Below are 16,058 nucleotides of genomic sequence, written 5' to 3' on the forward strand. Positions count from 1 at the left end.
GCGTTGATTTACTTTAATAAATCTCCGGTAAGGAACATTAATCTCATGAATTCTGTAATTCCCTTATTTTGATTTTAACAGATACTATACAATAAGGATCTGAGTGATAACTCTAATCGAAGAATGTTGTTTCGTACCATATAGATTATAAGACTGTGAATTCGTGTTTAATGGATGAACATTTCTGAATTCTGTAAATTGCAAATGATATAAACCACATTTTGCAGCTTTACTTCATCTAATATATCTATAGTACAAGCATAAATGACGAAATCCTATTTTCGAACATAACCTTTGTGCTATAATCATTTGTCAATTCCATAACCCATTATTCTGTGAAACCCAAGCACACATCAAACTGCAATTTTGAATCTGAAGCTCAGCGAATAGCTAGAGGACACGAAGTTCAAATATTTGAGTACTTAGGAAGATAGCTCTCTCCCATCAAGATGGAGGAAAAACGGCTCCCTCTGATAAATGAAACAGACATCGTAAATATAGAAGACATAACGGAAGAAATGAAATGCCTCTTGGCGTCTGAAAATATCACTCGATCATTCAAAGGTAAGAATATTTTATTTTTCATAGAATTATGTGTTATAAGGAGAATTCCCAAGGTTCCAATGAAAAATTCCTTTCCGTGATTATTATAATCCAATTAAATGCTGTTTTTTACCATCAAGCGTGATTAAAAGGAGGATTCTAACAGGACAAATGTTGTCAAAAAAGAAAATTGCACGATATTTGAACTAACTCAGTGGACAGAAAAACAATATAATTTTAGAACGCTAGTTCAAACGATATAACATAATTTTACTACACTACTCCAAAAGACGCAATATAATTTTGTTACAATATTTCAATCAATTTGATATAATTTTATTTCACTAGTACAATGGATATAATATAATTTCACTACACTAGTTCAATGAACACAATTTAATTCTATTGCTCTAATTCAATCAGTAAAATATAATTTTAGTATAGTAGTTCAATAGACTCAGTATAATTTTACTACACTATTTCAATCAATGTGATATAATTTTATTGCACTAGTACAATGAACATAATATAATTTCACTACACTAGTTCAATGAACACAATTTAATTCTATTGCTCTAATTCAATCAGTAAAATATAATTTTAGTATAGTAGTTCAACAGACTCAGTATAATTTTACTACACTATTTCAATCAATGTGATATAATTTTATTGCACTAGTACAATGAACATAATATAATTTCACTACACTAGTTCAATGAACACAATTTAATTCTATTGCTCTAATTCAATCAGTAAAATATAATTTTAGTATAGTAGTTCAACAGACTCAGTATAATTTTACTACACTATTTCAATCAATGTGATATAATTTTATTGCACTAGTACAATGAACATAATATAATTTCACTACACTAGTTCAATGAACACAATTTAATTCTATTGCTCTAATTCAATCAGTAAAATATAATTTTAGTATAGTAGTTCAACAGACTCAGTATAATTTTATTACACTATTTCAATCAATGTGATATAATTTTATTGCACTAGTACAATGAACATAATATAATTTCACTACACTAGTTCAATGAACACAATTTAGTTCTATTGCTCTAATTCAATCAGTAAAATATAATTTTAGTATAGTAGTTCAACAGACTCAGTATAATTTTACTACACTATTTCAATCAATGTGATATAATTTTATTGCACTAGTACAATGAACATAATATAATTTCACTACACTAGTTCAATGAACACAATTTAATTCTATTGCTCTAATTCAATCAGTAAAATATAATTTTAGTATAGTAGTTCAACAGACTCAGTATAATTTTATTACACTATTTCAATCAATGTGATATAATTTTATTGCACTAGTACAATGAACATAATATAATTTCACTACACTAGTTCAATGAACACAATTTAATTCTATTGCTCTAATTCAATCAGTAAAATATAATTTTAGTATAGTAGTTCAACAGACTCAGTATAATTTTACTACACTATTTCAATCAATGTGATATAATTTTATTGCACTAGTACAATGAACATAATATAATTTCACTACACTAGTTCAATGAACACAATTTAATTCTATTGCTCTAATTCAATCAGTAAAATATAATTTTAGTATAGTAGTTCAACAGACTCAGTATAATTTTATTACACTATTTCAATCAATGAGATATAATTTTACTATACTATTTCAATCAATGAGATATAATTTTACTACATCATTTCAATCAATGAGATATAATTTTACTACACTAATCCAATGACCACAATATAATTTCTCACTTTAGTCCAATAGTCCAATAGAAAGAATATAGTTTTACTACAGTGGTTGAATGTACACAATATAATTTCACTACACTTGTCTAATAGGCAGACTATAATTTTACCACACTAGTCCAATAAACATAATTTAATTTTACTACACTAGTCCAATGAGCGCAGTTTAATTTTACTACACTAGTTAAATCAATACGATACAATTTCACTACACTATCCGAAGGACACAACATAGTTTCACTACACTAAACCAACAGAGGCAATATAATTTTACTATATCAGTCCAATTAAAACACTTTAATTTGAATACGTTCATTTAATAGGCACAATATCATTTTACGACGCTAATTTAAAGGGCACAGTATATTTTTATTACATTATAACTTTATTAGTTCAATAAACGTAATACAATTTTACTGTATTAATTTAATAGATACAATATAACTTTACAAAACAAGTCCAATGAATATAATGCAGTTCATTTTTCCATTAGATGTACAAATTAAATGGCCGTGCTATTTAAGATTAAAATGAGAATAATTTCATTAAAAAAACCAATCAAGAACGGAATAGTGAAGCGCCATAAAAAATTCTGACACCCTTTTTTGCATTGAAGTTATCAAATGAGCAATGCTTTGTAACATGGAAAACGTGGGAAAATACTCGATAGTCATCTATCACAAAAGAACGCGTGAAATGTTCGCTAATGAGATGCCTCTACAAACTGATCGAGTTTTTTTTTTTTTTCAAGTTTTTTGTCTTTAGCAAACAACAACAGCATATACCATTTTTAGGCTTTAATTAATAAAATAATTTTAAAATGCGATATATATCCAAAAGGTCTAAATTACAAAATTTCCAACTGCCATCCTATTCTTAACTAAACTATGTAAATATTCCCAATGTTAAAATAATGTTTACAATAAATATTCCATTTAAAATTCCAAAAAACGTGCAAAACTATACATTTTAATATGAGATGCAGTGATATTAAAATTGAAATAAAGTTGCGCCATAAGAAAGTAAATTTTTAAATTGCCCTTTAGCATTTACCATCGTGATTCCTATATAAATTTACTTTTTTTGTACTTTTTCGTTATTTTTACAAACTTTAAAAAACAATATATTAGATTTAATGCATATAGAGAAGGTAAATGTGGCTTAATAATGGAATCTGAAATTCGAGATCGCATTTAACACCAAATTCTTTCGAAGATGTACCGTTTATGCACCTGATGTACGTCAAATCTAGTATTTTTCAATAAATTTGTTGATATAGCTTAAATACCTAACTCTAAGTGCTGACTCTGATTCAACTTCGTCATCTGATTACTGCTGGTAATCGCGTGATGCACCAATTAACTTGCACGTGGTTTTCACAGTCGCTTCGTTGGTGTGGTGTGGAAGTTTGTAGGAAGGATTGCCAGTTCAAGTGTCGTCTTCGTCATCTGACTGCTGTTCAAAATTACGAGATCCGTCCCAAAATAGCCCTAATATTGCTTTAAAAAACGAGACGTTACTATAATTTAACCAAAAGAAATCAACACAAATAGTCGCTTATTTAATGCATGAAATCAGCAATTTTAAGCATATAAGTTGATTTTTATGTTATCCATTTACACAAGAAAAATATATGTTATGCCTAAGAAGAAATCTAATGATTTCGCTTTTTAAAAAAAAAGACACTATGACAAATTTATAGCTGTATTATCTAACCTGCTGCATAAATCCTTAATAATCTTGCATCATTTTTCTCTTGGGAAAAGAGGTCCAAATGACAGAGATTCTCTTGATAAAATTATTTATAGACAGTTTTTATAATAAAAAGTCCTGAATTCAAAAGAGTAGAAAGTAACTCAAATCTCGATCGCAATAGAGCACGAGATATACAATGAAAAGATTGCTGATATCTCAAGATTTAAATCGTTCAATAATTTAAAAAAAAAACTCTCAAATTAAATTCAAACACATTTGCCTACCTTCTAAATTCTGAAAAAGTGAAGTATATAACTTTTTGGAAATTTTCTCATATCTCGAACAATTTTTCCTGCGCCTCCAAATCTCCCAAATAAGCATTAAAAAAAAAAAGAAGCTAGAAGTTTTGTGTAAGTGCATAACGCTTGCTCTATGTCATTTCTCTTAGTCACCTGTGCAATATCCGTATAATAGTTTATTTCATCAATTTCTGAAGCAACCTCTGTTCATATTTTTACTTTGTTTACTGTTGCAAGTAAAAGAAATAATAAGTCAAGAATCTGCGACCCATTCCCATGATATAAAGTCACCAAAGAAGTACTGGCAGACGATCTAGCCACATGCAGAGCTTGCATGCGGTTATGAATGCATGCTCTGCATAATAAATAAACCGGCTGTAAATGCCGGTTAGTTTTTCTGGAGTAAGCGGAGGATTGCTGCCTCTGTGCCCAAGAGTAATCATATAGGGCATATATTACGGATACAAATAAATAATTAATCTTACTTCTGTATTGTGATCAAAATTTTACTTCTCATATTTCTTAAAAGAATTAGAAGTCTTCCAATTGTTTTGAATAACCGATACTACTTAATAACCAGTATAAAACTCTGATGAAATCTATTTTAGTGTGTTCCTTCAATTTGTAGACAATAATGTTAACTTAAAACTAATGAATGGATTAGATCATAAGCAACTATAAACATACTGTTGTTTATCTAGCCAACCGTATTAATTTTGGGGTCCGCGGTGGCCTGGTGGTAAGGTCTCGGCTTGTGAGCCGTAGGGTTTCAGGTTCGAGACCCGATTCCACCGAAGAACCGTCGTGTAAGGGAGTCTGTTGCACGTTAAATTCGTCATGCCAAACATCCTCCCGCTGATTTGGTGTGGCGTGGAGAGGGCAGTGCCAGCTCAGATGTCGTCCTCGTCATCTGACCACGGTTCAAAATGACGAGGTCCGTCCCAAAATAGCCCTAGTGTTGCTTTACAACGGGACGTTAATATAACTAAACTAAATCTTAATTTTTGACCTTGGTGATTTGGCATTGTTGGCATCCTTGGCGTCCACATCAAAGTAGATTTGAACCTAATAATCTATTTAATATGGTGAGCTAAGAAAATATAAAATATAGTATCACCATATGAAAGAAACTTGTTCAATTGAACAAGCAGAAATTTTCTTTCTTAATACCTTCAGTGGAGGAGGTTAAAATCCTCATCCAATCCTCTTTCGTGCCTCATAGATTCTTCCATACACTCGGAGGGTTATCTGATTATGCTGATGTATCTTATCTGGGAGAAGTGAGGCCCCGGAAAAAATTTGCTTATCTTCTCTACAAGAAATGTAATCCTATACCATACACTTAGTAAACAGCATGAAATATTTTACGGGGATGATACTTCTTGAGCCCTTTTTTCCGAAGTCCCCTGAATGTGATTTAGGTGGTTTAGTGGAAACCCTTCCAGATGTAGCTTTTATCGAGGGTGCTTCAAGCTGCGGAAGCAGATTCAATTTTTCGGAAACAGATTCAATTTGCTCGGAAAACAATCTGTTGGCCACCCGGAAATATACCATTTCAACTTATAGAGAGAATCTTACTGATTTATGCTCGAATTTTCAGAGGACTTCTTATTCTTTTCACTGCAATCTTCTAAGCTTTTACCCTTAAAATTTCTATGTTATTTTTAGCTTGCATATGTCTCTTTTAAATCCATATTGGAGGAAATATTGAAATTTTGTTTGAAAGATTTTTTCTTCCATGCGCAATGAATAGTAATTCAACCGAATCTAGCAGCTATTATGTTACAAAATAACTTGAGTTATTTGTCATAGATATTTTTACTTTCTCGCGTATGAAATACACAATAGAAAGCCTTTTAATCGGATAAAAATAAGAAGACGAGATTTTGATGGATATCCATGTTTCAGACCTGTCTCATTCCGAAAAACATATTTTTAGTATCATCTCTGTCTGTGAATACGATACTCAAAAATGTTTTGAACTAGACAAATGAAATTTGGTACTGCACATATGCACTAAACTTTCAGATTTCTGTCAAATAAAGAGCTATATCGAAACGTAGGAAGCTTGTCTGTCCATCTGTCCGAATATACATAAGAACACTAAAAAGTTAAATGGATAAAATCTGCTACGCAAATTTAGTTTTTGTGGAATTATAAGCCAAATATTCCAGAAAACTGGCCTTCTCTTCGTTTTTACGTTCTAAAGCATGTGAATGTGATAATTATCGATTTAGCCGCTTAGATAAATGAAATATGATATGTGATCTTTTTAATAAAATTTCGGTCAAATTTTTATGCATTCGCTTGGAAAAGAGATGTCTAAAATATATATTCGGTTTGCTTTATTTATGCTAAGATACAGAATTATCTCTTGTAAGAAATTATGAGCACTCAGGGCATGCACAGTTTTATCCATTGCTCTTTAATAAAACCGTTATTAAAGAGTAATGACTTTTTCAGTAGACTACTCCATTTGGTATTTTCAATTAATTAATTACAATCTGTCAAATAGAATTACTCATTGTTAATGATATTCAAAATTCAATATTTCTTGGAAAGAGAACTGACTTCATTTTTTGATATGAATACATATTTAAATCTGTATTCATATTAAAAAACTTCCTCTATTTGAGCAATGGAAACATTTAAACGAAATCTAATTAAAAAAAATATATAATTCATTATTATAAATATTAAAAACATTACAGTATAGAAATCTGGTCGACTTTCTGTCCCATTCTAAAATTTAGTTCTCTCAAGGAAGCTCAAAACTCAAGTAGATATGAAAGTAACAGGAAATAAAAACTTTTTATAAAATGGATAACTTACTTAACATGTCGCGATTCCTTATCTTACTGTCAATTGAACTGAATTTGCTGAAAATTGAATGAAGGAATATTTCGTAGTTTTATTTGTAGTTCGCAATCCATTTTTCAACATTTATAACAAAATTAAGCGATAAACGGAAGTTCTTTTGGAAGAAACCTTTTCATGGTCCGAAGATAATATTCACTTTTAAAAGTAAATTTAATTAATCGTAATGTAAATTTTATTCAGGTCTCGGGTACTGATCTTTATGATTTTAATTTATAGTTAAGTCAACTACTGAACTTTTCCAACTAAATGTATCTTTATATTTATCCAAACTTTTTAATTTAAAAACTAGCTAATAATAGTTTTTTTTTGCCATTGAAAATATTTATTTCTTCAGAATTTAGTTGAATTTTTATTAAACTTTGAGAATTATCAATATAAAATGATGAAAGGTTTGTAGTGGATAAATAAATGTCAAAAAGTAATTTATTTATATTCAAAACTTCAATGAATTAATTAAGTTCAAATTAATAATTATAATAATAATCTACATCCGTTCGTATCGTAAACAGAATGGAAATACATAGATAGAATGGAATCTACTTTTTATCATATTCATAAACTCTAAGAAAACTCGTCAAGTAGATATTAGTAGAATTCAAGTAGATATTCTATATAATTTTCCATATATTCTATATATTCTAAATAATATTCTATATAAATGCTATAAGTGCATTAAAAATTTGAGACATATCAAATTAAAAGTTAACTAAACCGTATGATTCCGAATGGAATCTCTTTAAACCCTAATTTTGTGCAAAGTGCTAATAATGCAATTTTAGAAATAGCTTTAACTCGACCACCATAAAATGTTAGGGATTTGATCATCTGTGAATATGTTTCTCTTAATACCATTTCTCATGTTCTTATCTTTCAATCTTTTCCATTAAGATAGATGATTATATTTAAAAGCTAAATTTTTTTGCGTAAATATCGAATAATTTTTATTCAATCTATTTAATTTATAAACAGGTTACTACGCAAAACCGTTTAAATTTAGTTTTTGCTTTCATTTACATAATCGTTTGAATTTTGTTTGATTCGTTCATTTACAAAATCACTTGAATTTTGTTTGTACATTCATTTACATAATCATTTGAATTTTGTTTTTACATTCATTTACATAATCATTTGAATTTTGATTCTGCGTTCATTTACATAATTTTTTTGAATTTTGTTTCATAATTCATTTGCATTATCTTCACTTTAATGCTATTTTATATGTTAAAAACTTTTTTTCTCAAATTCTTTATTTTGGTAAAAAATCTTATAAAAATCCTCATAAATTAAATTTTAAAGCATGTTTCTTGCCAAAATTTGAATAAAAATTTTTCGAAATATGCTGCAGCTTCTGAACTGCAGAGTAGGCAATTTGTTCGTTTAATATAAGTTTTTGCAAGCATTTAAAAGAAAATAAAAATTTTATGATACTTATGATTGGAACCAAGTATTTATCATATTTCTTAGTTCAGGAACTTAAGTAAGTCTTTTAATCAATCTGTAAGGTTTTGAAAGTATCATTTGATGAGCTTCCAAGCAGATTTTTTAATCCAAAGAAAGCCGTATTTTCTTCCAAATTCCAAAATGTATTTGGCTGTAACTGATACTTTTGTTTCATAGGTGTTCTTCAATATATTTTGAGCAAAATTTCTAAAGGAAATATAAAAGCATTTTATAACAGTTTATGAAAAATTTATCCTGAAAGGGATTGCATACCTAACAACTGATTTCATTCGTCAAGCTTTACAATGGTATGATTTACTGAAAAACTCCGAATGACCAGTTTCGAAAAACCATAGAATTTTGTTTTTGTTTTTAAATTCAAACAGAATAAGAGTTTGTTTAAAAAGCAAGCAATATAATGTAAGTACGTGGCACGAGATAGCCTTCGAGTTATGAAATCTGTCTGATCATATAAAATACAATGAATTAAAAGATATTTTTATTTTAATAACTCACATAAGTATTCTCTTTTCAGTTTCCAGTTTCTTTTCCAATTTACGAATATTTTTTCGAATCTTTTTCTTTTTTCATTCATGGCACTAAAAGTTTTTTCTACTTCAATCCTCAACTATTTGTAGAAGTGTCCAATGTATAAGTAGCAGTCCTATAGCATGGACATATAACATAATTTTTGAATAAAACAATTTAATAAATTTGTGAATTGACTATATATTCCTTTCTTACACATCATTTTGGTGGAATTACAATTGTTAATTTCATTTAGCATAACTTCGAGCCAACAGGAAATGAATTGACCCTGCTGTAGAAATAATAAAACTAAATAGTACTGGATCAGAGGTGATCGTTCTTTGATTCAGGTCTAAATTACAATTTGTGGATGAGTGAATGAAATGTAAGGTTGAAGTCCGCCCAGTGAAAAGGGCGGTGATGCATGAGTAGCTAAGACGTACTCTTGGCCCTAGATGGCGCTATTGAAACAAGAGACACTAAAACTCGGCTTAACTTCTTAACCTATGATTTACGTTCCAAAAGTTTAAACCGAAAATGTAAACGAGATCGCGAGGATTTCGAACCATTCCACGGTTTGGCAAACTGATCCTAAGTTGTACGTGCATGACTTATGGAACGTGAATAATATAAATAAGACACAACTGGAATAATTTTGTGGGATATTCCATAGGTAATTTAACCTGATGTAATAATTGTGGTAGATATACAAAAGAACTATTATCGATCTCTAAAATATAGCATAAATCAATAACATAATAATAATCAATCATCGTACTACGGGCTATGCTCGTAGTTGTAGGTTAAGGGGTTAAAATTGTTGACTTAGTCAGCTGGTTTGTCTATGACAAATGCTATAAACAACAACAACATGATAAAAGAACAAATAAATTTTCCAGTATCAAGATATTTTTGTTTATAATGTATGATAAACAAAACTATTCATTTCAGTGTGAATTAATCAACATTTACTCATCGTATGTTAAAAATAAATGAAATATTTTGGAATTCTATTAGTATGCCCTTTAAATTCATCATAATACATTCATCATAATGAAAATATAATATTTCATTTCTAATTACCAGTTACCTATTACGTATTTTAAATGAATTCTGAAAAGGATTGAATGAGTGATTACATGTACATCACATTCATTTTGATACCGACCTGATGTGTTTAATGCTTCATGAGTTTAATCTCTTTCCCCAAATATTAAAAAGATTATTTTAAATTAAATCTAGAAATGTATGTACTAATGCTCTTAACGTAGATCAGTGCAAAGGTACTATTTTAAGAATGCAATATTCTTTACATAATGTAAATTCCAAGAAGAAAATAGGTAACTATTATGCAGAGTTCGATGTGATTCTATTTTCTAAAAATAAATATGCACTTCCATTATCCCAAAGCAATGTCTCAGAGTAAAGAGATTATTAATGCACGCTTTGAAGTCTCACTTCTTCTTTGAAAGTTTAAAAGGTTAATACCAAATCCCTGCACTGATTTTAATTAGTTTAAATTAATTTGACTTCAGCTTTTCTCTAGGAAATGGTTTCTGGGGGAATTATTTATTCATAATTCTTTAGGATTTTTTTTTTCATTTTTTTAAAAAGTTATGGATGAAAATAAAGTTTCAACTTTTCTCTTGGTTTCCGTTTGCATCATTTGTATGCATGTTACACGTTATTAATGCTATTTTTAGAAATAAATGCAAGTTACTTGAGTAATTTAATTAACTTTTAATTCCTCAAAAAGGGGAACCATCTCGAAGTGAATTGGAGATTAATTGGTTTCAAGATTTTGTAGTATTTAAAATAATGGATTATGATACATATTAAATGCTTTAAAATAGAAAGCAGATCGACAAAAGTTGCAATTTCTTATTCACTAATAAAAGTGTGTCTTAAAAAATTTGTAAATATAAAGCGCCCTCTTGATATTCTTTACAGTATTCGTTACATTCCTTATAAGAATGTGTAAACATAATAAACATAAACGTTTAAGATAGAGCGTTTTTTGATAAAATTTATTTAACGTTAAAGGTATACATTAAAATAAATTTTTGATAAAATTTATTTCAGAACTCTGCTGAAGACCAATCCCAAGACCGGAGCTTTTTAAACTTGCACATCACAAAAGTTTGCCATGATTTCTAAGTCCAGAAAAAAAAAATGAAAAAATGAAGTGATAATCAATTTTATTTAAACGAAAATTTAAGATAATATTTATTTAAAAAATTTTGATAAAATCTCTGAAGTCAAAATTTTAAAACTATTTCGTTTTATAAATGTAGAACCGTTCGAAGGAAAAGAACGGTGTTAGAAATAGTAAAAATCCATCGATATATATATATATATATATATATATATATATATATATATATAACATTATTTTGTTTGAATGCAGGTTCGAAGACGTTGAAGAGACATGTTATATTTTTAAATTAATTTTAATGTCCATTTCATGAAAGCATAATTATTTACAAGCAGAGACGCGGACAATTCACGTCCACCACAGCGCAGCACAAAAGCAGAAGTAAGAAAGAAGCGCGAAACAAATGATCACTAGTCTTATATAACATAGAATTTCCGGCCACGTGCCAATGGAATGCATATGATGACCTCTGACAAGGGCAATGAAAGTATCACTTTCATTTGATACGTAGTACTTACTGATGGCGCACTAATTTTATAAAGGGATTAATTAAACTGAAAGTGGAATTGAATCACGAAATAAGAGAATATTTTTAGAATGAAGTTACTATGGCTAAATTAAGACAAAATCTTGGAAATTAATTAAATTGAAATTAGAATATATATATATATATATAATATCGTAAGAGGACAAATTTATAATTTCCTTTAAAAATAGTGGCTGTGTAGAATCGTGATTCGAGCATATAATCTTTCGGTAAGAAAAATAAATTTTAGCATCAGCCAATCACATCTTCATAAATTATAGACCACGTCACTCCTATGGTGTCTTTCCAATATATATTATCCAGCTATTTTAACCTTATAGAACTGAAATTAAAAATTACAAAATGCATAGTCTTTCAATAGTTCTTCGTAAATGATAAAAAAATTATGTTTCTTGATTAATAAAAATTTTGATAAGATGAAAAATAGTGAAACAAACAATAATTTACTTCCTCTGAAAAATTCTAAATATTGTGAACAAATAAGAAAATAATATTCATAATGATTAACTTAAAGTTGTATGATACAATTCAAACAATTAACTGTAGTTGATAACACAAAATTTTTTTCTGATTTTTTTCAAACCACCAGTTTCCACCAGTTTTTTTTTTTTTCCTCACCAGTTTCACATTATCTAATATTCAAGCCAGATTCCTGACAGTACACAATATACTAACTAACACCATCTGTTTTTGAAGACATGTACTAAAATTGCACAGAATGATGTGTAGGGGCGCGTGTTGCTAAAATTGAGAATTTAATTTCGTAAAATCTGTAATAAATGCGAAGCTAAGCAAAAGTAAGATCAGTGTTCAAAAAATAATTATGAAGCATGCGAAGCCAAATTTTATTGAAAATCTGTCAGAGGTCCCAATTCCCTATCTGAAATGGACTTATATGTCTTATCGAATTTTCTGAGAAATTAAATAAAGGAAAGGACCGTCACATGATGCTATAAAGGATAAATCTTTGTTTATTCATTAAGTGGAACATTTCTTTATCTCACTTAAATATTCTAAATTAGTTTATAGTTTGAATACCGTCTCCAATTTCCTTAAATGTATTTAATGCAAAATATATTTTGGAACCATAAAAGAAATGTTGCAGATTCTATTGCTATTCTTCCAATTATTTAAATAAAAGTTAACTAAATTAATTAAATAATTAAATTTTAAAAGCACAAGTATTCTAAGGCATTTAATTCCAACTTTTGAAATAAACTAATCTACATATAAGAATAGCTATTAATAATTTAATAAAAAAATTATAATTCTATTTCGTAATTCTGAAATTAAAAACTGTTCTCTGCACTTCACAAAGGGCACTCAGATGAATTTTTCATAACTTTTAATAAAAGATAAAAAAAGATTCAATAAACATTAAAAGAAATATGGATTAACAACATACATGATATGTTCTATGAGGATATTATATTCATTGTTTTATCTTTATAAGCAAACCATCGTCCAACAATTCTGAATTTTTTCATCAGTTTGAATAAACACTCAATTGTTGCATCGACGATGGTATATTTTTAAAAATGTGTAATCATAATTTTGAATAATAATAAATGAATTCCGCTTTTTTAGTTGACAAAGCAATTGAAAATACACTTTGCTATATTAATAAATTTAATTAGAAATTTCTAAACCTCAGTCTTGTTTTTAAAAAAATGTTGTAACATTCACTCTTTTTTTTGTGCTCTTTCTAGTAATCATAACTATTCGATAAAGAAAAATTAGGAATAGAAAAGGATATATTTAGAAATTGAAAGAGAGTACTTAAGAAGGTAGTATCAACAAAATAAATATCCTTTAAGAGTTATTTATATAAACATAATATTCATTAATAATATAGGCATAATATTCATTATTATGACTCCGCATCCTTGAAATAGGATCAATACTTTCTAGGTAAGTTAAAATAAAAATATATCCATCACATTTATGCCTTTAATTAATCCTTTTTTAAAAATAATCTCTGGATTTTATTAATTATGATTGTTTGTTTTTAAATTTGAGTATGTGATTGTATTTTTAAAAAATAAAAACTCTTTCTTTTAATTCAATTTCACTCCACAAGTAATTCTGATCTTGTAAAGTTCAACAGAAATAGTTGATATTATTACTTCCAACTACTACAGACATAAATAATGCAGAAACGATCATTTTTCCTTCTCTTCAACACGACCACCTGCAACAGTACTTAACAAGATGATGAACTGCGACGTAAGTAAGATGGAATGGAAATTACGTAAAACTGACGAGTTCCTCCTTTTCAGCGAATAAATAAGATTGTATTTTATGATATCAAAAAATAAATCTTGCTGAGATTTATTTATTCAATCAAATTTATCCTTCTTATGTAATTACTGTACATATAAAAAACTCTAGATGCTTAAAAAAAGTCTAAATTATAAAAATAACTCAAAATCTTAAAATATCTTCTCCGGTTGTATCTTCGATAAATAGAAACTGATACGAGAAGATTCCAATTTTGTTTCTCTAGACAAAATATTATGCAATTGTTAATCACACTGGCAAAAACAACTGCTTAGGATTGAAGTAATTGTTAATTTATTATTATTATTACTACTAAAGTCCATTGGCGATCGGTCGGTACGTCGGGAATATTAAGATTCAATTAATTTTCGTTTTCATAAATTAACGCGCAAGATTCTCCTAAGATAGATTCTCCAAGATTCTTCTAAGCGCAAGATTCTCCTCCTTTTTAATAAAAAATGTGGTCTGGTGGTAAGGCATCGGCTTCGGAACCGGAGGATTTCAGGTTCGAGGCCCGATTCCACAGTAGAACCTTCGTGTATGCTAGTCTGGTGTTCGTTGAATCCGTCGAGGCCAAACATCCTCCCCTGATGTGGTGTGGAAGTTTGGAGAAGGGGGGCAGCTCAGGTGCCACCCCCGTCATCTGACCGCGGTTCAGAATTACGAGTCCGTCCCAAAATAGCTCTAGTGTTGCTTTAAAAGGGGACGCTAATATAACTAACCTAAAATTGCTTAATAAATTGAAATAATTGTTTATTTTTTTTATTATTATTATTAGAGGTCTTTGGCGACGAACCGGTAATATTGTGATACAATCAATATTCTTTTGCATAACTTAATATCCCTGATTCCCCCAAGAATATATTTTTAAACATCAAATATTGATAGGCAATGAAACCGTGTTATTTCAATAGCCTTATACTTGTTCTTTTCATTCTGTATGAGAACCGTCTCGCTTAATAAAATCTCGTGATATCATAGTGCTATTGAAAGTATAACTGATCAAGTAATCCACCATCTATCTTCACTTTCTTATTCATTATGTAAACATTGAAGACATGGAAACAAAATATTTCTTTCTTGTTTATCAATAACGGAAGAAAAAAAGTATTTTTAAGAAATTGTCAAAATTTAGAAAAAGAAATTGCCTTAAAATTGCACAACACAAATTGAAGTCATTAAAATAAGATTTTTGAATGGTTCTTTTTAAACATGGGTGTAAAAATCAGTTCTATTCGAAAATATTTATAGCAGTTCTCGAGGAGAAAAAACTAAAATCGTGAATAATTTTTAATTAATTAATATTCAAATAAAAATATCAAACACATTATTATGAGATACATATTTCAAACCTTTGAAGTATACCCGTACCAAATTGAGTAAATCCAAATCTCACCTGTCTATGCTATAGAACGTCAAAACACACATGTACTTATCCTTTATTAGTAGTAGAGAAAACCAACTCCAGTGTCAATCTAGCAGTGCTTATTTATGCTCTAGATTCTTTATTAATATCACTTATTCAACTTCTGAGTGTTATATATCCAACTATATGTTAAGTTAATTTCACTATCATTCCATTTACCCTTCGTATCTGATGTGGATTGCTCTGATGAGTGACACCACTTTGCATGGAAGTGAGCACGTCACGACGCACATTCTCTTTGAATGTATCCGATGAAGGACTTGTATTTTTATGTTGTTGTGCTTGTTTTTTCTCTGTGTCCGTATGGTTGGTCACGGTGGCCTGGTGATAAGTTCTCGGCTTCGGAGCCGGATAGTTTCAGGTTCGAGACTCGATTCCTCCCAAGAACCGTCGTGTAAGCAGGTCTGGTTTCACGTTAAATTCGTCGCAGCTAGTCCTCCTGCTGGTGTGGTGTAGAAATTTGGGAAGAGAGGTGCCAACTCAGGTTCATCCTCTTTAGCTGACAGCGGT

General features: G+C 29.2%; 1 protein-coding gene across 1 annotated transcript in view; it reads left to right on the forward strand.

Moving 5' to 3' along the window:
- Nucleotides 1–220: 220 nt before the first annotated feature.
- Nucleotides 221–16,058, forward strand: part of LOC129965694 (diuretic hormone receptor-like) — an 85,385-nt gene continuing 69,547 nt past the window's right edge. Inside the window, exon 1 of the mRNA XM_056079803.1 lies at nt 221–564. Coding sequence (XP_055935778.1) covers nt 450–564 — 115 coding nt within the window. The 5' untranslated portion in view covers nt 221–449. The remainder of the gene's footprint in view (nt 565–16,058) is intronic.

The sequence above is a fragment of the Argiope bruennichi genome, chromosome 4, assembly GCF_947563725.1.
Source record: "Argiope bruennichi chromosome 4, qqArgBrue1.1, whole genome shotgun sequence".
Taxonomy (NCBI): Eukaryota; Metazoa; Arthropoda; class Arachnida; order Araneae; family Araneidae; genus Argiope; species Argiope bruennichi.